At 40.3% G+C, this 24,068-nt stretch overlaps 1 protein-coding gene across 1 annotated transcript; it reads left to right on the forward strand.

The window, feature by feature from the left end:
• The first annotated feature begins 137 nt into the window (after positions 1–137).
• On the forward strand, positions 138–22,750 carry LOC148048234 (transmembrane protease serine 12-like). Its single transcript, XM_087710361.1, has 5 exons — positions 138–388; positions 1,876–2,080; positions 13,985–14,250; positions 19,551–19,684; positions 22,286–22,750. The coding sequence occupies exons 1-5, from the start codon at positions 286–288 to the stop codon at positions 22,523–22,525; spliced, it is 948 nt and encodes a 315-aa protein (XP_087566487.1). The 5' UTR covers positions 138–285; the 3' UTR covers positions 22,526–22,750.
• The last annotated feature ends 1,318 nt before the right edge of the window (positions 22,751–24,068 follow it).

A 24,068-nucleotide genomic window follows, 5' to 3' on the forward strand; every position in this document is an offset into this window, starting at 1 on the left:
GAGTAGCCAAAGGGGCCCGTATGGTGATGGGGAGGGCCCGGAGTCGCCCGGTTCAGCCAGCGGTTATTTCATTCGGTTCAGTGACCGTTTGGAAAGCAAGTGCCCACCTTCCCCCTCTCGGTGGCCATGCGTGCCTCCATTTGCCCCAGGGCAGCGCCTTAGCCAGGGGCTCGCCGAGAGGAGACCCGTGGCTCCCAGGCTGCCTGTCACCTGAACCTTAGCGGCCCTTGGTTCTTTAGGAGAACGCGCGCGAAGCCGGCCGCCATTTTGCTCCCTGGACGGACGATGAGACGCAACTTCTGTCCCGCCGCCTTTTCCTTTTGGTCTTTGCTTGTGCTGTTCAGGGAAGCCGTGCCCAAGGCCCTGCTCCCCCTGAATCTTTCCGACGGTGAGCCCCGTCCCAGCAGGCCGTCGAGTTCGGCCGTTGATCGCCAACGTGCTGCTCAGGACGGGATAGCTGGAGGTTGAGGGGTGGGGGGACGGAGCAGTCACCGGAGCTCGCGCGAATCCTTGGCCGAGAGCGCGCAAGGGACAAGGCCGTGGTCGGAAACGTCTGCTCGGCGGGGGTCATTGACGATACAGCAATTAGGTTGTGGGCGTGTGAACCTCTCCCTCTTCTTTACTTTTGAAATGAGTGAAGGAAATAACACTTTCCCGGCGTAGATCGCTGCCGTTTCAACAATTGTCGATACGTTTTATTAAGATTCCGTCCCGAGTAGTTGTTTTCCCAATTACTTTATCTCACGGCCCGTAAATCTTTTGTCGCTCCTGTAGGAAATCCTGAGAACCCCATTTGGCCACATTCAATTTGTTAAGTTTTCAAGCCTGAAGGACACGGATTCATAATTGCTTTGGACCTATCTCTTATCAGCATTACATTACAGCTGTTTTTATTATGAAAGAAGTATTGTTGCTAGAATTGTAGGTTTGACACTTCTCATTATTTGGAGATGTTGAAAGCGGCTTGGGTTGGGGGTAGGAATTGTAAATAAAAGGGCTGTTACAACTTTTACCTGCTGTCTAATATATATAGGCGGAATATAAATAAATACAAATACTCTTATGAGAACCTTGTAAGTATTTCAGATTGGAGAAATCTCTGCAGTTTACTTGGCATGATTTTTCAGAAATGGTTTGCCATTACCACCTCATTAGGACTGAGAGAAAGTGACTGGCCAAGGCCATCCAGCTGATATTATGCTCAAGATAGACTAGAACTCCGTTTCCCAGTTTCTAGCCTGATGCCTTAACTGCCATTCCATTGTTGCTAGATACTATTTGCAACCAAAATAAAAATGTGTAGGCCAGTATAGTGTTGAACTAGGAAGATTTGGAATCAAAACTTCACTGATTTACCAATTTCATTGGATAACTTTGTGCAATTTTTTTAGCCTAACAAATTTTTTTGTAAAGATATTACAAGGGAAGGGGGAACTCGTATCAATTACTCTATTCTGATAACATGAGATTAAACTCAATTATTTTCGGTTTGTTTTACTGAGGCATCAATTGTGAACTGTGAGTTTAGAATTAGGCATTTAAACACCTGCAGATGTTTTGGATTACAGCTCCAAATCTCTTTACTGCTGATCCCATTGACTGGAGCAGATCAAAGTATTAGCCAAATTGACTTGAATTTACTGCTGCTTCAATTCAAATGATTAAGTTGGACAACTCTAATAATAAACGCTAGTGGTATTTCAGACTCATTAATCTAACAGTATCTGGTCCAATAACAGCAAATATTTCCTATCGGATAAGTTTTTAAAAGGCTCTTTGGTTATTATTTTATGTATGTTTTAAATTTTGGTGTTGATTTTTGAACTATTTTAGAATAACTGAAAATTAACAATGTAACTACATTTTGATTTCCAGGATGTGGAGCAAGGCCTGCAATAGTTAACATAACAGCAGAGACTCAGCCTTTAGGTGGACATGTTGCTCAGCTTGGAGCATGGCCATGGCAAGTTAGTCTTCAGATTTATCGTGTTCCATCAGGTCGATTTCGGCATGTATGTGGCGGATCATTAATTGATAACAATTCGGTACTGACAGTAGCACGTTGCATTAAGAAATGGGTGTATGTATCTTTAATTTCTAAATCTTTTTCTGTACAGTTTGAAGATTTTAAATAAGTGATTGAATTTTGGAATTGCATGTGCAAGCAGAGATTCAGAAAGTGTTTTAGTATATTTCCAGCCTTTACAACACTTGTTCAAATATTTTTATCAAACTAGATAAAATCAAATTAGATGAAACTAGATAGTATAGGGGTGCTTCAGCAGGGGGTTGGACTACAAGCCTTCCAAGGTCCCTTCCAACTCTGTTATTCTGTTAGTTCAGCAGCTTTTCACCCATGCAGAACATATTTTAAGAGAGGGCAACAGCTAAATAATTCCTTTATATCTTTTCCTTGATAATTAAAACGCTGTTCATCAGTTTGTCACTTGGCAGAAAAGTAAGCTAGGATAAAATTTCTGTTGTTAGGGATAGCTTTCAAGATTCACTCAAAGCTTTCCACAGGTTCCAGCTGTGGTTAGAATGTAGTATTGCAGGCTATCTCTGCCACAGCCTTGAGTTTGATCCTGACCAGCTCAAGGTTAACTCAGCCTTCCATCTTTCTGTGGTTGATAAAATGAGGAAACATTGTTGGGGCAATATAATGATGTAAACAGCTCAGAGAGTGCTGTATAGCACTATGGAGTGGTATAAGTATAGGCGGGATAAGCAGTCTAAGAGCTATTGCTATTGATCAACAGGGATTAATAAAGTTGTGGAAAGGGAGATCTGAATTTTGGTGGAGCCCAATTTATAAAGACAGGTAGGATGACCCATTACAGAATGAGAACTCCCTCTCCTTTATGGCATGTTTTCCCCACACTTAACTAAACTAGCACTTAACTAAACTATTTGAATATGGATTTAGCTTTCTTCTGAAGGAGCCATAAGCTGTTACAAGCAGGAAAATAGATTGTGGGGTGGGCACGGGAGTCCCCACTTATATGATACCTACACTGTGTGTTGTCTCTTAATTGGGCTAATCCCATTTTCAAAACCAAGTTCCCAAAGTTAAACTGTTATGGCTTGTTTCATGTTTAAGGGAAGAACTGTTTTAAAATCAGAACTGAGGATGCTTTTGTTGTTATATTTTTTTTATTTTTTTTCCATTTTCATAACATATAATCATATGTATACATAGCCAACATCATATTGTATTATTAAATGTTTACATCGATTTATCTTGCCATCAACTCTCAAAGACAATTATTGGTTCTTCTACTCTCCATACGCCATATTTGTACTTTATCCATCACTTTATTCTCCCTTTCTCCTCCCTCTCCCTACCTCCTTTCTTCACTATGTCATCCTTCCCTTCTCTACTTTCCCTTCCTCTCTCCTCCTCTCCCCTTTCTACTCATTTCTCTCCTCCTCTTCCCCCCTCTTGCCCTCTCTCCTATCCCTCTCTTCTTCCCTTACCTCTCTCCTCTATTTCCCACTCTATTTCCTATTTACTTAGTGTATTTCAGCTTCTGAGCAAGCTCCATTTTATATTGATGGTATTTATAATTCCCTTTCAATATACATATTTAATTTTAACATGTATTCTTTTTTAAAAAAAATAGAACAAAAAAGTATACATATATAGTCACTGTACCTTTAAAACCCTCCCCACCCCCCAGCCTAATTTTGGCTGAGATGTAGACCTGGTTACAATTCCCAGCTATTCTCATCATTATCTTTATATAATTATACATCCTTACATGCCCCCAATTAGTGATTCTGTCTTTAAATCTCAATAGTTTCCCATTGTAGGTGTATTTCATGTTCCTTTTCCGTTTTCCATATCTTAGATTAATTACCCTTAATTGTCTATAAATGGCAATCCTCACTGTTCAATGTTCATTACAATTCCCTTAATCTATTATATAGAATAACCGGTAAACATCTCACTTTATTCATCATCTTAAAAATTCGATATATGTCCATGTTTCATATATTTTAATCCATGCTTAGTTGTCCTTCTATTGTCATATTCAGTCAATTCACAACTCAGTTTAATTATATATAAAAGTGAATCACAAATCTCTGCTTTACAACCTCCCCATATCAGTATCATATTTATCCATATTCCATATATTTCTTTAATTGTCTTTCCATTATTACATTCAACCAATTAGCAACTCCATTTTATTATCATATTTAGGAATAAATACCCTTATCTTAGCTTTATATTTTCCCATATAAAAGTTTCTAGTTTTCTGATTTTTTCTTAGTAAGTCTTTTGTCCCACTTCACCGTTCCTCTCTTCTCCCTTTTCTTTGTTTTGACACATCCACACTCTTCAATTTTCCCCAGGCCACCATCAAAAGGATATTTTATATTTCTCTATGTTGGGGCAAAATCTCCTACTTCAATTTTCCTTATACCACTAACAACCTCAACCTCTTTTGTCTGCTTTTTATTCTCTTTTATTGGGATACCTCCTCTTTTTACAGTTTTCCCTATATCACTGCCAAGACAAATGGAGTTTTTTGTCTGCTTTTTATTTCCCTCCTTTTCTACCCCTTTGTTGTCTTGCCCCCCTTCTTCTTTGAATTCTTCTTTAGACATCTGCTTCTCTGGGTTCAGAATTCTATTTAGGCTTGATTTTAATGATTTATCCATATATTTTTTATAATTTCACATAGTTCTTCAAATTCCCAGCTTTCCATAATGTCCAGTTCCAAAGTTACAGTTAGTTATACAGTTCTTATTTCAGAGTTCTGATCCACCTTAAATTTATCTACTTCAGCTGCTGTGGGGAAGAGCGATGGGAGCCATCTTGGTCTTTTGTTCTTCCTTAATGTCTAATTCCAAAATTGCAGTTAGTTATAAAAGTCTTATTTTGAGTCCACCGTAAATTTAATTCAACTACTGTGAGACCGGAAGAGAAGCTGGGGCCATCTTAATCTTTTGCAGCAAAAAAAAAAAGGGGGGGGGAACCCTCGTATTTCCCAGTTCTTGACTCTGTAATTATTCTTTCCCCTATCACCTTCCGCCTCTGGTCAACCACAGCTGCTCAAAACATATCAATTGTATCAAATTTGCAAATAGCCAAATTCGGGTACGTTTCTATTTTGCCTCCTGCTTTCCCAAATTCTGATTTATGGCAGTTAGTTAATTAAAACTTCCTGCACAGTCAAGGTTAGATTTTCAGTTATCAGTGAGAAGAAGTGTTTTTTTTTTCCTTGCTTTTTTGGAGTTGCTTCAAAGCAAAGTAAATCTTTCGGAATGTTTGGTTTCGATTTCAAATCCCAAACCGAGTTTAGAGTTTATATTTGAGAGGGTTTGTCATGTCTCTGCTTTCTCCTTTTCTGTCCACATTTGTTTCAAGCAAAATAAAAAAAATTGGGGGGGGGGGTGTTTCAACCCTCCATTTTCCTTCCTTTCTTTTGGAGAAAATCCCAATCTGACCATCAATATTATTTATACTCTCAAGATTCCTTTGCCTTTACCAGGAATTGATTTATGGCTGTGGGTTAGATAAATTTTCTTACCAGTCTTTAATCTCTTCCTCACCCTCCTGTTCATTTGCTTAGATAGGAAGTCAGCATCTTGACAGCCATATTGCAGGCTGCCGCCCCCACTCCGATTCATAAGACAAATCTCCAACCTGTGACGTTGTCTTCCTCTGGGTCTGGTGAGACACTGCCCTTCTTTGCCCCCCCCTCTGGGGGGGGCGGGTTCTGATCCAAAAAAGGATCACCGGAGTAAGTTTGTCAGACAGGGTTCATGTGAAGCTCTTCCGAGTTCACATTCCCTACATCTGTTCAGCTGGAGAACTTCCTGTTGAATCCCAGAACTGAGGATGCTTTGAATCAGCTTCAGATTTGAGTTGGAGATGAGATGAAGGTAAAATCATAATGCATGACAAAAAAAAACTGTAAAGTTCATTCTCTGATTAAGTGCAAATGAGGAAAGGCCATGAGTCAGTGGGAGTACAGGTGATTGCAAAGATATTTCTGCTCCTTTAAGGTAGGGACAAATTTTATATCTGGAAATTTGGAATGCTTTGATCTTTGTTACTGACTTCAGTAGAAGAATAGAACTTTGCTGTTCCTGAACTACTGAAGTAGTCTAAGGTCTTAAATTCTTTAGGAAATTATTTTGCTTTCTTTCCCATGCCATATTTAAACAGCAACTTAAAAGGAAGTATAACAAGAGGAAAATCTGTCTTTGGAATGTATGGCTTTCAGACCATGATAATTAAATCCACATCTTCATATATTTAATTATTGTCGAGATAAAAATGTTACCTTAAGCATTATTTTTCCCCAATCTATCTGGGGAAGCAAGAGGTTTCCAAGCACCATTACCCAATTTTCTACTCTTTTAGGAATAATGCAATCATTGAATTGTAAGCTGCCCAGAATCATTTATTAATATGGATGGCTATAAAATCATATGAATAAATAAATAGAAATGAAACAACCATTTATATTAGCTGTGACTTGTATTACCAAAATAGCATCCTGCTTGTGTTCTACAAGTGGTCCTCACTTAAGAACCACTGATGCAGTACCATTCCAACTTAGGATCGGAAAAAGTGATAGTCAATGACTAGTCCTCATATTTATGATAGTCACAGTATCCTCACAGTCATGTGATGGTGATCCAGGCACTCAGTGACTGATTTAAAGTTATGAGGAGAACTTTAAAATTCAGTGTCATAAGTATTTATTCATTTTTGGCTATCACAAAGCTGTAGCATCAGTGGTGGGTTTCAAAATTTTTTGGAACCTACTCTGGATGTGGCCTGCTTTGTGGGAGTGGCTTGCCAGCCATGTGACCAGGTGGGAGTGGCTTGCTGGCCATGTGACCGGGTGGGAGTGGCTTGCTGGCCATGTGACCGGGTGGGAGTGGCCATGATGATGTCAGCATTCCCAGTCAAGATGGAGGTATAAGTTACACAGAAAAGAAAGAGGCATCCATACACCTGAATTTAACTTTAAAGCAGTGGCAACAACTTAAATTCATTAAATAATAATGTTTGTTAGGGTGATGCACTGTTTTTGAATATATAGGAATGTAAAGCCCACAGAATCTACTTGGTACTTTTTAAAGCAGCGGCACATTTTTCCTGGATTCATGAAATATCTACTTTAAAGAATTGTGGATGGGGTACTGTTATCACCCCCCCCTTGACGGCTTGTTAACAAACACAGACAATTAAACTTAAAAGGTCTTTTCTTTATCAGTTTTCAGTTCAAACTGGCTTCGAGCCCAGAAATAACATAAACATAAATCTCTGATAAGAATTCAAAACAAAAGCTCTTACAAACGCTGCCCTTCTTCCATTGTCTCCACGGATCAGATTTACATGAAAACACCAAAGCATTTATCCAAATGTAACAGGCATAATCATGAGTAATAAGCAAGCAATATTGTACCAACTCTTTCGGTATCCGGTGGCCACCATGTTTCCTTCCACCCTTCCCAGCATCGACACCCCATCCAGGGACATCCACCCTCCACAAGCCCGACTCACCACCCCTCCTACCGTCGGAGGTTGATGGCAGCTCTGTCGACTGTGGCCGAGCTTTCACTCCCTGTCTAGGGTCCTCCACCCTCTGCAAGGCTGACCCACCAACCCCCTTTCCGTCGGAAGTTGACGGCAGCTCTACAGACTGTGGCCGAGCCTTCACTCCCTGTTTAGGGTCCTCCACGCTCTGGAAGGCCAATCCACCAACCCCCTTTCCGTCGGAAGTTGACTGCAGCCCTACCGACTTCGGCCGAGCCTTAACTCCCTGTTTAGGGTCCTCCACCCTCTGCAAGGCCAATCCACCAACTCCCTTTCCGTCGGAGGTTGACGGCAGCTCGACCGACTTCAGCCGAGCCTTAACACCCTGTCCAGGGTCCTCCACCTTCTGCAAGACCGACCCACCAGCCACCACACAATCCCCTCCCGCAGAGCCTTTCCCCCGGCTTCGATGATCGGGGTGTGGCCCAGAAGGGTTGGTGACGGCCTCCCCAGAACACGGTTCAAGACCCCGGCACCCCACCAGAGACAAAGTCCAGTGTTGCGGGGACCGGAGTCGACAAAGACTGGAATCTTGGCGGAGTTCTCTTTGTAGACTTGGCCCAATGACACTGGGCACAGGACTGCACGCACCTCCGTACTTCATCTTTCAGATGGGGCCACCAAAATTGACGGGAGGCCAGGCGCAATGTCCGAACAAACTCCCAATGTCTCGTTGCAGACGCGCAATGAATCTGCGAAAGCACCTATCAACGGATGTGCCCTGCGGGAACATAGAGCCAGCCCCAACACTTCAAAGATCCCCTTCCAAAGTCCATGGGGACGCCGGCCTCACTTCTGCCTTTTGTCGCTCCACCCAGTTGTCACCCCGCTGCGCATCCCATACCAGAGACTGCATGCTCCCTGGATGACAAACGGCAGCGCAGGTTGCAACGGGTAGAACAGTCCAAGGTGGAAGCGAGTTCGCAGGGTCGGAGTTCTTTACTTTACTCGGCAGGGCATCCGCCCTGGGACTCCACACCCCCTGAATGCACGCTATCCTGTGTGAACAGGGTAACACGGTCGCACCAACGTGCTGGTTGTCCAACTTGATCGTGCGTTGCTGAGGGACGGTTGCAGTCCGCACAACCCTTCGGTTCTTCTTGGGGCAGCTCCCTACCAAGTGTCCAAGATCCCTGCAGTAAAAACACAACCCCTCTGAACGTCTTCTGTTCATCTCTGTCCGTGACACCCGAGGTTGGACAGCACCCAACTCCATGGGCTCCTCCCAGTCCGCTGCAGTCTCTTGCTGAACTGGCATGCTGGTGGTTTCCTGGATTACCCGGTGAGGCCTTCGCCTCTGCAGCCGGATGTCTATCCCGAGGCACAGGTGGACCAACGCGTCCAACGTCGGTGGCCTGTCCACCCTCGCCAGTTCATCCTGCAAGGCCTCAGACAATCCATCTTGGAACATGTCCATTAAAGCAGGTTCATTCCATGTGGAATCTTGGCTACATAGCCTGAATTCAGACACATATTTTTGCAATGACCCAGTACCCTGCTGCAAGGATTTCAAACTTCTGGCAGCTGTTTCCCCTTTGATCGGATCTTCAAACATCCATTTGAAATGCTGGCAGAAGCCCTGAAAGTCATCCAGCAGAGGGCTCTGTTGCACTAACAAGGGCATGGCCCACCGGGCAGCCGTGCCTGAAAGCAAACTGATCATGAGTCCCACCTTCGTCCGGTCAGTGGGAAAGTCCTCCGCTCTCAGGCTAATAAACAGCTGGCATTGTCCCAAGAATGCTGCAAACATGGCCAAATGCCCAGTTCCACCACAAATCAGCGCTCGACTAAACCGCGTAGCTGACGTCATCAACAGGGCGACAACAGCGCGGAGAGAGAAGCACACTGTAAACCCTAACCCTAAAATTAACCCCTAAACCTAAACCTAACCCTCCTAAACCTAACCCCCCCTAAACCTAAACCTAATCCTTAACCTAACCCTAATCGTAACCCTAAACCTAACCCTAAACCTAACCCTTACCTTAAGTTGAATTGGCTTGCTTTCAAAGCGCTATTTAAAGCGCCCTTCTTTCTCCGCGCTGGCTGTTATTGCCCTGTTGATGACGTTAGCGACGCAGTTTAATCAGGCGCGGCTTAGTCGAGCGCGGTTTTGACGGGTCACGCAAATGCCCATCATATTTGTCTGGCATGGCAACTAGACACTTCCTCCTTGGCTGGGGGGGTCTTACAGCTCTCTGCAACTGTTGAATTTGGTCCGACAACATTGTTATTTGCTGCGCCATTAATCTATTCTCCGCCATGAGTTGTTCCATAGTTACTGAGATTAAGGCTTGTCTTGGCTGGAGTCAATCTGTTCTGACCCCCCCCCCCTTGATGGCTCATTAACAAACGCAGACAATTAAACTCAAAAGGACTTTTCTTTATCAGTTTTCAGTTCAAACTGGCTTCGAGCCCAGAAATAACATAAACATAAATCTCTGATAAGAATTCAAAACAAAAGCTCTTACAAACGCTGCCCTTCTTCCATCGTCTCCACGGATCAGATTTACATGAAAACACCAAAGCATTTATCCAAATGTAACAGGCATAATCACGAGTAATAAGCAAGCAATATTGTACCAGACACGGAACATACGAAGGAACGTTGACTCCAGCGACTGGGGCGTGGCAGCATCTCTCTTTTTATCTCCAAACCTCCTCCCACAAGCCCCAGCTGCATACTGAATTTTGTATCCTGAAAAAACTCTCAGCAGAACTGCTGAGTCACAACACTGAATTTTGTATCCCGAAAAACCTCTCAGCAGAACTGCTGAGTCACAACAGGGTACTATATTTACAGTCTTGTATTCTCTTCAATACTTTGTTTGGAACAGAGTCCAAAGTACCATGCAGTCCTAGCATTTCGACTAAAGTTAGGCAAGTTATTTTACAGGGCTCTGAGCACTCCTCCAGATGTGCTCAATGAAACAGATATTCCAAAGTACTCCCACAACTTTCCAATGCTTTGAAATCCCACCAAATGATCTATATAAGCCTATTTCATACTTTCTTCTATATGGCAATCAGGGTGGTTTTGCATATGATTCACAGGTGGTCTATTTTCCAGGTACTTAGAGGGCCAAGAACTGCCTTTCCTAGATTGCAGCTTTAGCTTCCTTGAATGTTAACACAACTTTAGGCCATTCAAATATAGACTAGCTCTGATCCTGGAACTATATCACATGCTTTAAATATTAATATCATATTCAATGTAATCATTATTGCTAAAAAAACAGGCAGCAGTTAGAGTAGTTTGTAACAAAACATGGGCAAGAATCAAGAAGTTGATTCACCACCATCACCACCCCTATTTTAGTTTATTTCTATCTTATCTAATATTTTCCTGCAATTCTTCCATAATCCAGACTACTAAAAAGAATTCTACATAATGATACTTTTAAAATAAGTTTGATGTCCAACAGATTTCCTACTTATTAATATGAACAGGTTTTGGCCTGTTGCTTAAAAAAATAAATTCATAAATATATCCCCAATAAAAAAGAATAGTATGTTGGAGTACTGAAAAACTCAGCCAAATGGGAAAACCCAAAGAAAAAAAATATTGGACTTCCTGCTAAGAAGTAACAATTTATATATAGTATGCACAATTCTTTTAGTTAAATTATTGCTGAACAATTTATAATAGTTGCATTAAAGTATTATTCTAAGATATTTGCCACTACTTCCCTACTTCCTAGATATTCACTATTGTCTCTCTCCCCCCCCTCAAGATTTAAGGGTATGTGAAACAGTTTTGATGAAACTTGCATGATATGAAACTTCTCTCCTTTGAAATAATGTTTGGTTTTAATTCTCCAATGAATCAAAAGGAATGTTTCACGCTTCCTTGTTACACAGCATTTGTTTTAGCTTTCCATAGCGCTCCCTAAAACCAACCGAGGAAGATAAAACCACAGAAATCTAATACTGTTGTGCACAGCTTTGCACTAAATTATCTGTATAGTAAGCCAAAAATAGTTTAATATTATAATTAGCCCACCTGTTTCCCCCATTAACATGCAAATACATTTTTTCTTGTTCAGAGACTGCCTGAGAGATTTCCCAGTCCTTGCAAAATATCACACATTCACATAAAGGGAGCAGCAACTCCTCTGTTAAGGGGGGAGGGAGTTCGGCTTCTCTGCCATTTAAAGGCTGCAGCAGGGAGAATCCCAACTTTTTTCCTCTCCCTCCATTCACAGAGGAGCTGCGGCTCCCTTTATGCTCCCCCTGGCCTCCTCCCTCCCGGGGAACCCACCTGAAAGGGACAGGCAGGCTGCCACAGCTTTGATGTGAAGACATTTCTGAGAAGAGAAACTTCTCCAGTCCGGCTGCACCCGAACTGATGGAGCGCCCGTGCAATCGGAGCAACCGTGTGGCTTACCTGCACTGGCTGTCTTCCTGGCGACGGCGGGCGGTTGTGGGCACTCCACCAGTTCGGGTGCAGCGGACTGGAGAAGTTTGCACGGCACTGGCAGGCAGGTTCTAGGACGCCAGCCCACCAGTAAGGGACCTCCATGCACAGCGTTTTTCTCAGCACGGGGAGACGGACGGCGCAAACTACTGTGTGTCTCCCCATGCTCAAAAAAGCGATTCCATTTAAGTTATTTGCTGGCAAGCAGGTTCTGGGACGCCTGCCCACCAGTAAGGGACCTCCACGCATAGCGCTTTTCTCAGCACGGGGAGATGGATGGCACAAACTCCTGTCTGTCTCCCCATGCTCAGAAAAGCAATTCCGTTTAAGTCCTTCGCTGGCAGACAGTTCTAGGACGCCTGCCCGCCAGTAAGGGACCTCCACGCACAGCGCTTTACTCAACACGGGGAGACGGACGGCACAAACTTCTGCCTGTCTCCCCGTGCTCAGAAAAGCAATTCCATTTAAGTCCCTTGCTGGCAGGCAGGTTCTAGGACACCTGCCCGCCAGTAAGGGACCTCCACACACAGCGCTTTTCTCAGCACGGGAAGACGGACGGCGCAAACTACTGGGTGTCTCCTTGTGCTCAGAAAAGTGATTCCGTTTAAGTCCTTTGCTGGCAGGCAGGTTCTAGGACGCCTGCTCACCAGTAACAGGCCTCCACGCACAGCGCTTTTCTCAGCACGGGGAGACGGACAGGGCAGGCGTTCCGGAACTTACTTCCAGATCCACCGGTGGAACCTCCTCTCACCGGATCAGTAAATTTCACCAACCGGTTCTCCCGATTTGGTGCGAACCAGCAGAAACCCACCACTGGGTAGCATGCATCTTGCCATCATGCATCAGACTAAAGATAATCTAAAATCTTTAACACCCATATTAGATATCACCATTTACAAAAGCAAAAGAAAGAATTTTAAGAGCTTCAATTACTTCACTATTTTTTCTGTAAAGACTATTATATACCTATGCCCACACAAACAGCAATAGCAAACTTTATAGACGGAGAGAAAAAAAACACAATATTTATCCTATGAAGTATATTATGACACAGTCCCACTTAGGATCAGGAGGTCCCTGTGTGAGTCCTTCCTTCTCATTTGAATAAAAGATGTACATTCTTTTTGTTAGATAAACAGCTTTTTGTTATAAGACCAGAGGAGCCAAGAAGACATTTCTTAGGACAATATTATTTCTGCTGCTTTAAAATGTACCAAATAATTGACTAAATTATACTTAGAAATAGAGAATATATATATATATATATATATATATATATATATATATATATATATATATATATATATATATATATATATATATATATATATATATGAAAAGTTTAAAAGTTTAAAATTCATCATCATGTGACTCAGCTACTCATTGATTTCAGAATTGCTAAGCCATTGAAACATTTGAAAGTTTCAGCCATTAAAATGGCATTGATGAGAAAGTCCATTTAAACTACTCTCTTTTTAAACACTTTAAAAATAATATATACAAGCTGATAGATTTTTTCAGATAAAGTAGTGTCTAATAGATATGGAAGTAGAAAAAAGCATCCTATCTTCTTGAATTATGCTTTTTAGGAGATCCATTTTTTTGTCTGAACTACTCTTTTCTATTAAAAAAAACACCACTGGATATATTGTAACTATTCAATGAAAGGTGAACTACCATCAAGTACAAAGTTACTAATTGGACTGGATTATTGCATAATTATGCAGCTGTGCATAATAGTGGCTAAACCACCATGGCTGCATAAAGAACTCTGATAAATTGAAAGACAAAAATGATGTATAAAAAGTGGAAAGAGGGGCACATAACTAAGGCATACTATCACCAAATAGCTGAGCCTGTAAATGAAGTGAGGAAAGCTAAGGCTCACAATGAAAAAAGGCTTGCGAATTAGAACTACAGAGCTACAGATTTTAAGATTGCATAATTCTAAAATTATATAAAGCAGCCTCTGACCCTCATTAATTCTACAAATGATTTTATTGTCCTAGAAATCCAGAATATTGGAGAGTTGTGATTGGCTTACATCGTCTTTACAAACCTCATTCTCACACTATAAGTCGTCGGGTGAAAAGTATCATTGTCCATTCTGGTTTCAAGTGGGACAGCTATGAAAATGACATTGCAATGTTTAAACTTGTGAAGCTCGTTGAGTACAATAAATACATTCAGCCTATCTGCTTACCTCAGGATTCTCATCTAGTGAGTGATAAGAATCCATGTTACATAAGTGGATGGGAAAACATAAAGAAAAAAGGTAATCATTTAATCTTTCTGCAGATAACATTTCATGAATTCAGAAAACTTTCATATTTTAATTCAAGTAATTTAACTTACTATGGAGAACAGGGTTTGGCAGTATTTAATGGGTTGGGAGCTATGCTTCCTTTCAGCCTACAAGAAAGCCTGTGATGCCATCACTAGGAGGGATTGGGCTGATTCTTAGTCCTTCAAGGCAGTTCAGAGGTGTATATGGGAGCAGGAGACCAGTAGAAAACAAATTACTCCTACTGCTAACATTAAAATCCCTGAATCTCCATCCTCGTCTGTCTGTATTATTAATATAACTTTCAGCCTTAGCCTACACATCAAACTAAATTAAATTTCATTATCTGCTGAATTATTTCATATTATAGATGTTAAGCAACTTTTCTTTTGGCAAATTTATATGAGTGCTTTCACATTAGGACTATGAAATGTTATGGAGTAAAAATTATAGGCTAGCAAAGAAAGCCCAGGAGAATGAATAATTTTCATATAATCTACATTAAATCATATGTATTTAATCATGTTCCTTTCCATTATATTAAATATTTAGCATATTTGTTTGAAATAAATTGCTCCAGCGAACATGAGCCTCACTATTTTGTTCTGGTTTCCTGATATAATCAACATAAAGAAATTATCACACGTCCCATATAATCAGATCAGATCAAACTGTTGTTTTCTAGATAAAGAGAAGAATAGTAGCCTTCTGGGGGGGAATGGCTAATTGAAACCAGGTAGAGAGCTGGTGACTGCAGTGGAACAAAGAGCTGGTGATGGGACCAGCTGTTCAGATTTCATCTCTGAACAAGAGCACTTGGGAATGTCCACATATGCTCCAGACAATTGCTTCTCACACTGAGACCACCAGCCAACGATCTCCAGCAAGTTTAAAACTGGGAGATGAGGGTTTGTCTTCTTTGTCCAAGCACTTTTTCAAAAGACACCGGATTTCCTTCCTTAGTCACTTTTGGAAATTGCTTATTAGCTCTTTTGTGGATACTAAGAACCTAAAGAAAGGCAAATTTTACTACACTGAAGTGAGTTTCTTTCAATCCTTAGCAGTAGAAGATTTAAATACAAATATAAGTAGTTAAAAAACTTTTGGGTAATAACCTGCAAAAGCATGATTAGAATGTGGATTTTGAGAAGTTATAAAGGGACTAAGGCTCCAAATTGTTTTGAAATAATTAAACTAATTTTAAGAATGCTTCCCATGGGAAAATGTGTTGTTTTTGTATGTGTATAATAATGCATATAATATGATGTGATTTTGAAGGTTGGACACTAGAGGGAACCAGAAGGAACTAAAGGACAAGAAAACTTACCATAATTTGAATGGAACAAAATACTTTAAAACTGGATGTATTGAAGGATGAATCCAGAAGTTGATTTTAAAAGTACCTGCCATTACAGATAGCCCTTATGATCACAATTGAACCCCAAAACACCTTTGCAGTTAAATAAATTTTGCCCCATTTTACAATTTTTGCCATAGGCAAATCACTGCAATTGTTAAATGAATTATGCTCTTGTTAAATGAGTCTGACTTTCCCCATTGACTTTGCTTGTCAGAAGCTGGCTGGGAAGGTCCCAAATGATGTTCAGATGACCCTGGAACTCTGCCACTGTCATAAATACCTGCCATTTGCTAAGCACCCAAATTCTGATCTTGTGACCATGGGGATGTTGTAATAGTCATAAGTCTGAAAACTGGTCATACGTTCACTTTTTCAGTACCATTGTAACTTCAAATGGTCACTAAGTGAATTGTTGTAAATCAAGGACTACCTATATAGTGTTTGGAAAATGGTATGGAAGAGGAGACATTTTATTGGCTATAACTGAGATTGATTTGAAAGTGGATTTAGAAATCATTGGCTATAGGAATGGTATGGGAAGAGATGCTATACTGCATGTACAAATTAAATTGACTGCTATACAAATTAACAAACCAAAAGAGAGACCTTGGTAACTTTTCTATATTGGATTTACAAATTAATGTTTGAAGAATTTTATGAAAAGGAATAAAGAAAACATGAGGCAAAAGTAAAGGAAGGAATATAAAGTTAATTTATTTGATCAAGGTTAAAAATGGACTTTTGCTCATCAGGACTCTATGATGAGACTAAAGATTTGATGATAGATAACATGAGATATGGGGGGAAGAAACTTTTTGTTGAATTTTACAGGAAAATGGTAAGTTACTAAAATAGTTTATTCACTTGAAGGGGAAGTAATTTCTATATTTTTCTTTTTTTAGCTGTACTATTTTTTCCATTTTCTATTTTTTATCTTTTTTACCTTTCTATTTTTGTTTTTCTAGTTTGTATTAGTTCTTATCTTTTTAATAGTAACATTCTGTAACATTATTAATAGTAAGAGTAACCTGTAGTTGGTGAGATGCACTTTGATTTTGCCAAGGTACCATTTTTTCTAGATTGGGATGGGCCATCTTCAGTCTCCACATCAGTACTTTAAATACTATAGGCCAGTGTTGGCGAACGTTTTCAGCACCAAATGCCAAAATGGGTGCACGCATGCGGGAAACCAGAAGCGCAGCTGTCTGGTGCACATGTAAGCGCCTGGAAAATTACCTTCCAGTTTCTGGTGTGTGCACCAGCCAGCTGGTTTTCGTATGTACATGCATGCCAGAAACAGGAAGACCAGATGGGCAGTGCGCATGCGTGCACTGAAAACAGGAAGAGCAGCCACCTGGAGTGCGCATGCGCACCAGCGGCTGCTCTTCCAGCTTTCAGCACTCCCACACGCATGAAGACCAGCTGGCTGGTGCAACGGAACCCAGAAAAGCAACATGCGACAGCTCACATGGCTGGAGAGATGACTCTGTGTGCCACTTCCAGCACTTGTGCCATATGTTCACCATCATGGCTATAGGCTATAGTTGCTTTTGGTTTCAAATTAGGGCATTAGTTAACATAAGTCCACAGGGAACATAGTTAAAGATGTAAATGTGATATTGAGATTGCATTCCTAAAATATAAAATTCAATATTTTGAAGGGCTTTGACATTATCAAGCCTGTTTCTTGGAAAAGAAACAAAATTTATGTAGATGGAATTAAACCAACACTCTTGCTGTTAAGGAACAGAGTCAAGATTAAAAACATGATTTTTTTTTTATAATAGTAAAAGTTAATACTGTATTTAGAGAAATAAAATAAGAGTAAAAATTTTTTTAAAAAAGAAAAGGAAAAAAGAGGAAAGACAAAATATGTAAAAAAGTGACTTCCAAACTTTATCACAGGTATAAACAAATTTATGGATTCTTCACCTCCATTAAGATTACAATTAATCAACATTATATTCCTTTCTTTTACTTCTAACAGTCTTAATCTTCATTCAAGCATTGTCTTAAGATTTGATTTTTCTTCAATTCTTTTTTATCTCATCACAAAGAATTCTTTAGGTCTTTTACATACTTATTTTTTAAATCTGGTAAGGAAAAATATTTAGGTCAGTTTTTGGGTCATCATTTGTATTTCCCTTTTGATTTTTAAAGCATAATCAGTTTTTTTGTATAACCAGTGAGAAATCGTTTTCCAAGCTATTCTTTTGGCCTATCATTTGTAAATCCACTTTCAGTATCATCTCTAACTTGTTAGATACAATTTATTTTGCATTTCTTCAATTTCATTTTTTAAAACATAGTCTAACCATTGAGGCAGATGCCATGACTGACATTATTGATATTGTGGCTATTATTCTTCAAAAGTCTCTGTTAATATTTTGAATAATACGTTTTGCATCATTTTAATTGACACAAAATGTACGCTTGTGGTTTCTACCTAGAATCTTTAGTTCCCTCTAGTGCCCAATTTTAAAAACATAAAATTACTTATCATTACAGCTTACAAAACTAGAAAATATCTATTTTCCATGGTCTCTTTGTTCTTTATAATTAATTCCAAAATCTTACTATGTTTCTATATTTCCAATTTATCTGCCCCTTGTTCCTTTATAATTTTCTGAGATCAATCTTAGTTTTTGCAGTTCATTACAAATTCTTTAAATTTTTAAACTTGTATGATTAAAATTTTCTTTTGTTTAGGATTGAAGCAAATTCACCTGGTATTTTCAAACGTATCAATCCAAAGGTCTCTAATTTAGTTTACTTTATTGTCATTGCACATCATACAATGAAATTAAATGCCATCTTCAGTGTAGATTATTACTATAATAATAAAAACACATAAACACATCCTTCACATGTTATGTAATTGAAATTGAAATGTCTCTCTAATAGCTTAAAAGTAATTAAAAACAATTTTTGAAATAGAAAATGAGGTTAGTAGTCTCCTTTAAAAGGTGCTGACCACAGTTGCAAGCAAAATGGTTATTCCTGCCATCTTCCATTGGTCACATCTGCAAGATATGAGGAGCAATTGTCTGGAATATATGGGTGATTTCTATCTTCTCCTTCACAAAGAAGACAGGAGTAGGTGTGCTCACCAGTTCATCATTGTTTGCCATAGTTGTCAATTCTGCTTCTGCAAAAATGTCCTCAGTCAACCATTCTTCGCTTGGAAGCCAAATTTTATTTTTATTTTTCTAAAAATGAGATTATCATGTTTTTATAATATTTGAAATATATTGCTGAATTTAAGGATGAAATAATCTTATATTGAAACTACCTGGATCTTTTCAATATTTTTTTATTACTACTTTGTTTCATTTTTTAATGGCTACAATGATTCTACAGTAAAAATGGGATGGGTGAAAAAATGCCCTTTTTGACATTAATAATTTGAAATCTTAGGACATTATGCTTAGAAAATAGCACTGGGTCTAAAACTGCCAATATTCTGTATTTTTCACAAGGCTTGTCTTACTACAAAATTAGCAAAGGAATCTGTAGCATTTAAAGATTTGTGGAAAGTGTACCCCAGGGGGAACAGTGCTAGGGACCTCATAGCACCAGAAATCTCAAAACTTTGTCAAGAGACTCAAGCCAGCCCTTCCCACTTTAAGAAAACCAAGAAGGACCAGCTGAAAGAAAAACACAGAGCAGACCTGCTAACAGAGCTGACAATAGAAATACTTAAGTTTTAAGGAAAATGAAGTAAAATAAATGTAAATAGTGATAATTACCCTCTAATAGTAGCCTTTGACCTTTTTGTAATGCACATTGCCTAGCATTCAGTGAGGTAAGCTGAAGTCTTTGAACACTTATTCCATAATAGACTTGTTAGTTTTAAAGGTACCATTTTTTACTGCTCTTTTGGAAACTCTTTTGCAAAGAATGCTGAACATATATTGTGTTTTCTTTACAGGCAAAATTCAAACTGTATTACAAGAAGCTCAAGTAATTACTATTCCACTATATGTCTGCAATAAATATGAACAGTATAAAGAAATATTAGCAACTGATATGATTTGTGCTGCCTCGCCAACAAATAGCTCTGTGGTAAAATAAAAATATTTTTATGTTTTAAGTGTATAATATATTGTGTCATTTGATATTTTGCAATGCCTTAAATTGAATAATAAGTAAATAAATTAAAAGAATTTGTGAATTCATGTATTTTTTAAGAAACTTTTTTTTAATAAGGAACATCTCAAAATAATTTGTTCTTTTAAATTAATTATAGGTAGTCCTTGACTAATGACTGCAATTGAGGCCAAAATTTCTAGTGCTAAGTGAGACATTTGTTAAGTGAATATTGCCTCATTTTACAACCTTTCCACATTTTAGAATTTAGAATTTATTTGTTATTTATAGACCGCCCTTTTCCCTGAGGGGACTCAGGGCGGCTTACAGTTCATGGGAAGGGGGGTGCAAGATAAAACATAAGACAGTGCGTAAATAAAAAAATAAAACAATAAAACACAACTTTCATTCAGCATTCGGGTGGGGCGGATTAGAATCTTATCCCCAGGCCTGACGGGATAGCCAGTTCTTAAGGGCTGTGCGGAAGGTCTGGACGGTGGTGAGGGTGCGAATCTCCACGGGGAGATCGTTCCAAAGGGTCGGAGCTGCTACTGAGAAGGCTCTCCTCCGCGTAGTCGCCAGTCGGCACTGGCTGGCGGATGGAACTCGGAGGAGGCCTAATCTGTGCGATCTGATTGGTCGAAGGGAGGTAATCGGCAGGAGGCGGTCTCTCAAGTACTCAGATCCACTACCATGGAGAGATTTATGGATGGTAAGTAGCACCTTGAAGCGCACCCGGAGATCAACAGGTAGCCAGCGCAGCTCGCGGAGGATAGGTGTTATGTGGGCGAACCGCGGTGCGCCCACAATCACTCGCGCGGCCACATTCTGGACTAGCTGAAGTCGCCGGATGCTCTTCAAGGGCAGCCCCATGTAGAGCACATTGCAGTATTCCAGCCTAGAGATCACAAGGGCTCGAGTGACTGTTGTGAGGGCCTCCCGGTTCAGGTAGGGTCGCAACTGGCGCACCAGGCGAACCTGGGCAAACGCCCCCCTGGTCACAGCTGACAAATGATGGTCAAGAGTCAGCTGTGGGTCCAGGAGGACTCCCAAGTTGCGAACCCTATCTGAGGGGTGTACAATTTGACCCCCCAGCCTGAGCGATGGAACACTGGCCAAATTATTGGGAGGGAAACACAACAGCCACTCGGTCTTGAGTACCGGGTTGAGTACCAGTTTGTTAGCTCTCATCCAGTTCTTAACGGCCTCAAGACCCCGGTTCATCACGTCCACCGCTTCATTGAGTTGGCACGGGGCGGACAGATACAACTGAGTGTCGTCTGCGTATTGGTGGTATTTTATCCCGTGCCTCCGAATGATCTCGCCCAGCGGTTTCATGTAGATGTTAAATAGTAGGGGGGATAAGACCGAACCCTGCGGCACCCCATATGTTAGGGGCCTCGGGGACGATCTCTGCCCCCCTACCAACACTGACTGCGACCTGTCCGAGAGGTAGGAGGAGAACCACTGCAAAACAGTGCCTCCCACCCCCACCTCCCGCAGTCGTCGCAGAAGGATACTATGGTCGATGGTATCGAAAGCCGCAGAGAGGTCGAGGAGAACCAGGATGGACGCATAGCCTCCATCCCTTGCTCTCCAGAGATCATCGGTCAATGCGACCAAAGCGGTTTCTGTGCTGTAACCAGGTCTGAAGCCGGACTGGAAGGGGTCAAGGTAACTAGCTTCCTCCAAGGACCGTTGGAGCTGGAAGGCCACCACCTTCTCAACAACCTTCCCAACAAAGAGGAGGTTGGAGACTGGACGGTAATTGTTGAAAACGGCTGGATCCAAGGATGGTTTCTTCAGGAGGGGTCTCATTTCTTAAGTGAATCACTGCAGTTCATAACACAGTTGTTAAGTGTATCTGACTTCCCCCTTCACTTTGTCAGATAATGCAACTGTTGTAAATGAGTGAGTTGGCAAGCATCTAAATGTTGAACATGGGGCCATGGTATGCTGCATTGGTCGAAAGTGTGAAAAACAGTTATAAGCCACTTTTTTCAGTGCTGCTTTAACTGAATGGTCACTAAACAAACTGCTGTAATGGAGGACTCAACTCTCAGCCTTGAATTGGCTTTGTATTGAACACAGAAGGGATCAAATGCTCTTATTATAGTCTAGATTCAATTCACTATTTTAAAACTTATTGGTAACCTTTTGTATTCATATAAAATTAAAAGTTTTAAAATATTGAATGGCAAAAGAACTTCTGACAAATATTTTGTATTTTCATGGATTTTTCTATCTACTTTTTTATGATTATTTAAGTATGTGTGTTTGTAGGATTTTCAATTTTTCTGTACATATTTTTTTCTTAAGCACCTTTTTACGGCCCCTATATTGTTTTTAACATGGTTTTCAAAAGTTTTGTAGCCTATGCTAAATGTGTAATACGCCAACAAAATTGTGTTGATATTTTGAAATTGAATAAATAATTGCATTTTTTAAAATCTATTTTTTGTTAGCTGAAGGCCTGTATAATAAAACTATCTGAACCAAGCAGAAGATTCCTATATAGTAGTTCAGAACTTCAGAATAACATAAATATTTTACTTTTTCCATGTTTTCATATTCTAGGAAGATAATGGTGGACCTTTGATGTGCTATTTCCCAAGTGTATCCAAGTACTATCTGATAGGCGTCACCAGTTTTGCCAGTGGCTATAATCAAGATTATTATCCAGGACTCTATACACGTACAATTAGCTACAGAAAATGGATAGATTTTCATCTTCATGATAAAACTACAACCACAGTGAACATCCAGAGTATTCTAGTTCTTTTAATTATGGAATGGATAATCTTTCACCTTCTATAAATAGACACATTCTTAGGTGGAGTATTTAACATTTCTGCTTGTTTATTTAAACTATCTCAACTAATTGAGTTTCTAATCTATGACTTTACAGCACTTAAAATATATTTAATTTGTAATTTTAGTTAACAGTCACATTATTAAATATTTCTGCATTGTTGTATTAAATGTATACAATTTTGTTATGCTGTATAATATAAATTAACGGATGTTATCTTTTGGCATAAACCAGTGATGGCTAACTTTTTTCGTACGGCTGCCCAAAGCACACACTGATGGGTACCTTAAATGCATTCCACAGATTGGAAGGAAGTACCGTATTTTTTGGAATATAAGACTCACCAGAGTATAAGACGCACCAAGGTTTTAAAGAGGCAATTTTTTTAAAAAGTAGGTAGATAGATAGAGGGATAGAGAGGGAGAGAAAGAGAGAGAAATACAGTAGGTAGGGGGAGAGAGAGAGGGAGTAGTTAGGTAGGTAGATAAAAGGATAGAGAGAGAGAAAGAGAGAGAGAAATACAGTAGGTAGGGAGAGAGAGTCAAGGTAGGTAGGTAAAGGGATAGAGATAGAGAGGTAGGGAGAGAGAGAGTAGGTAGGTATGTAGGTAGATAGAGGGGGAGAGAGAGAGGGAGTAGTTAGGTAGGTAGATAAAAGGATAGAGAGAAAGAGAGAGAAATACAGTAGGTAGGGAGAGAGAGTCTAGGTAGGTAGGTAAAGGGATAGAGAAAGAGAGGTAGGGAGAGAGAGTAGGTAGATAGAGGGGGAGAGTAGGTAGATAGAGGGGGAGAGAGAGAGAGAGAAATACAGTAGATGGGCAGGGAGAGAGAGGGGGTAGGTAGAGGGATAGAGAAATACAGTAAATAGGGAGAGAGAATGAGTAGGTAGGTAGGTAGGTAGGTAGGCAGGCAGGTAGGTAGGTAGGTATGTAAGTAGATGGGGGGGAAATACATTAGATAGGCTGGGAGAGAGACATAGTAGGTAGGTAGATGGAGGGAGAGACAGAGAAATGCAATAGGTGGGTAGGGAGAGAGTGAGTAGGCAGGTAGGTAGGTAGGTAGGTAGATGTTTCCAGGTGTATTTATCCATGTGCTGGAGAAGGAAATCGCTAACAATCTGCAGCACCTAAGACTTTGTTTCTGTTGGCACAGCACTTGATCAATCTAATTCTCATCAGTTAAAGAGCTTTCCAAAAGGGGGGAAAATGTTTTTGCACTCTGCAAACCTCCCCAAAATGACCCCTTTTTTTTGCAAAAATGGGTCCATTCCCCCCTCCAAAAAAGGCATAAATAGCCTTGGGGAGGGGGCTTGCAGAGTGCTCCTGGGGAGCCCCCACACACAAGCAAAAAACATATACCGTATTTTTCAGAGTATAAGACACACCAGAGTATAAGACGCACCAAAGTTTTTAAGAGGCAATTTTTTTAAAAAAGTAGGTAGGTAGGTGGAGAGAGAGAAAGAGAGAGAGGGATACAGTAGGGAGGGAGGGAGAGAGGGTAGGTAGGTAGATAAAGGGAGAGAGAGAGAAATACAGTAGGTAGGCAGAGA

Source organism: Thamnophis sirtalis, unplaced genomic scaffold (assembly GCF_051295495.1).
Source record: "Thamnophis sirtalis isolate CommonGarterSnake01/CBP01778 unplaced genomic scaffold, rThaSir2_p1.2 scaffold_3, whole genome shotgun sequence".
Taxonomy (NCBI): Eukaryota; Metazoa; Chordata; class Lepidosauria; order Squamata; family Natricidae; genus Thamnophis; species Thamnophis sirtalis.

Coding starts and splice junctions, on each gene's coding strand:
- LOC148048234 (XM_087710361.1), top strand. CDS start 286: ATGAGACGCAACTTCTGTCCCGCCGCCTTTTCCTTTTGGTCTTTGCTT. Junction 2,081..13,984: donor CGTTGCATTAAGAAATGGGT/GTATGTATCTTT, acceptor TTATTGTCCTAG/AAATCCAGAATATTGGAGAG. Junction 14,251..19,550: donor GGAAAACATAAAGAAAAAAG/GTAATCATTTAA, acceptor TTTTCTTTACAG/GCAAAATTCAAACTGTATTA.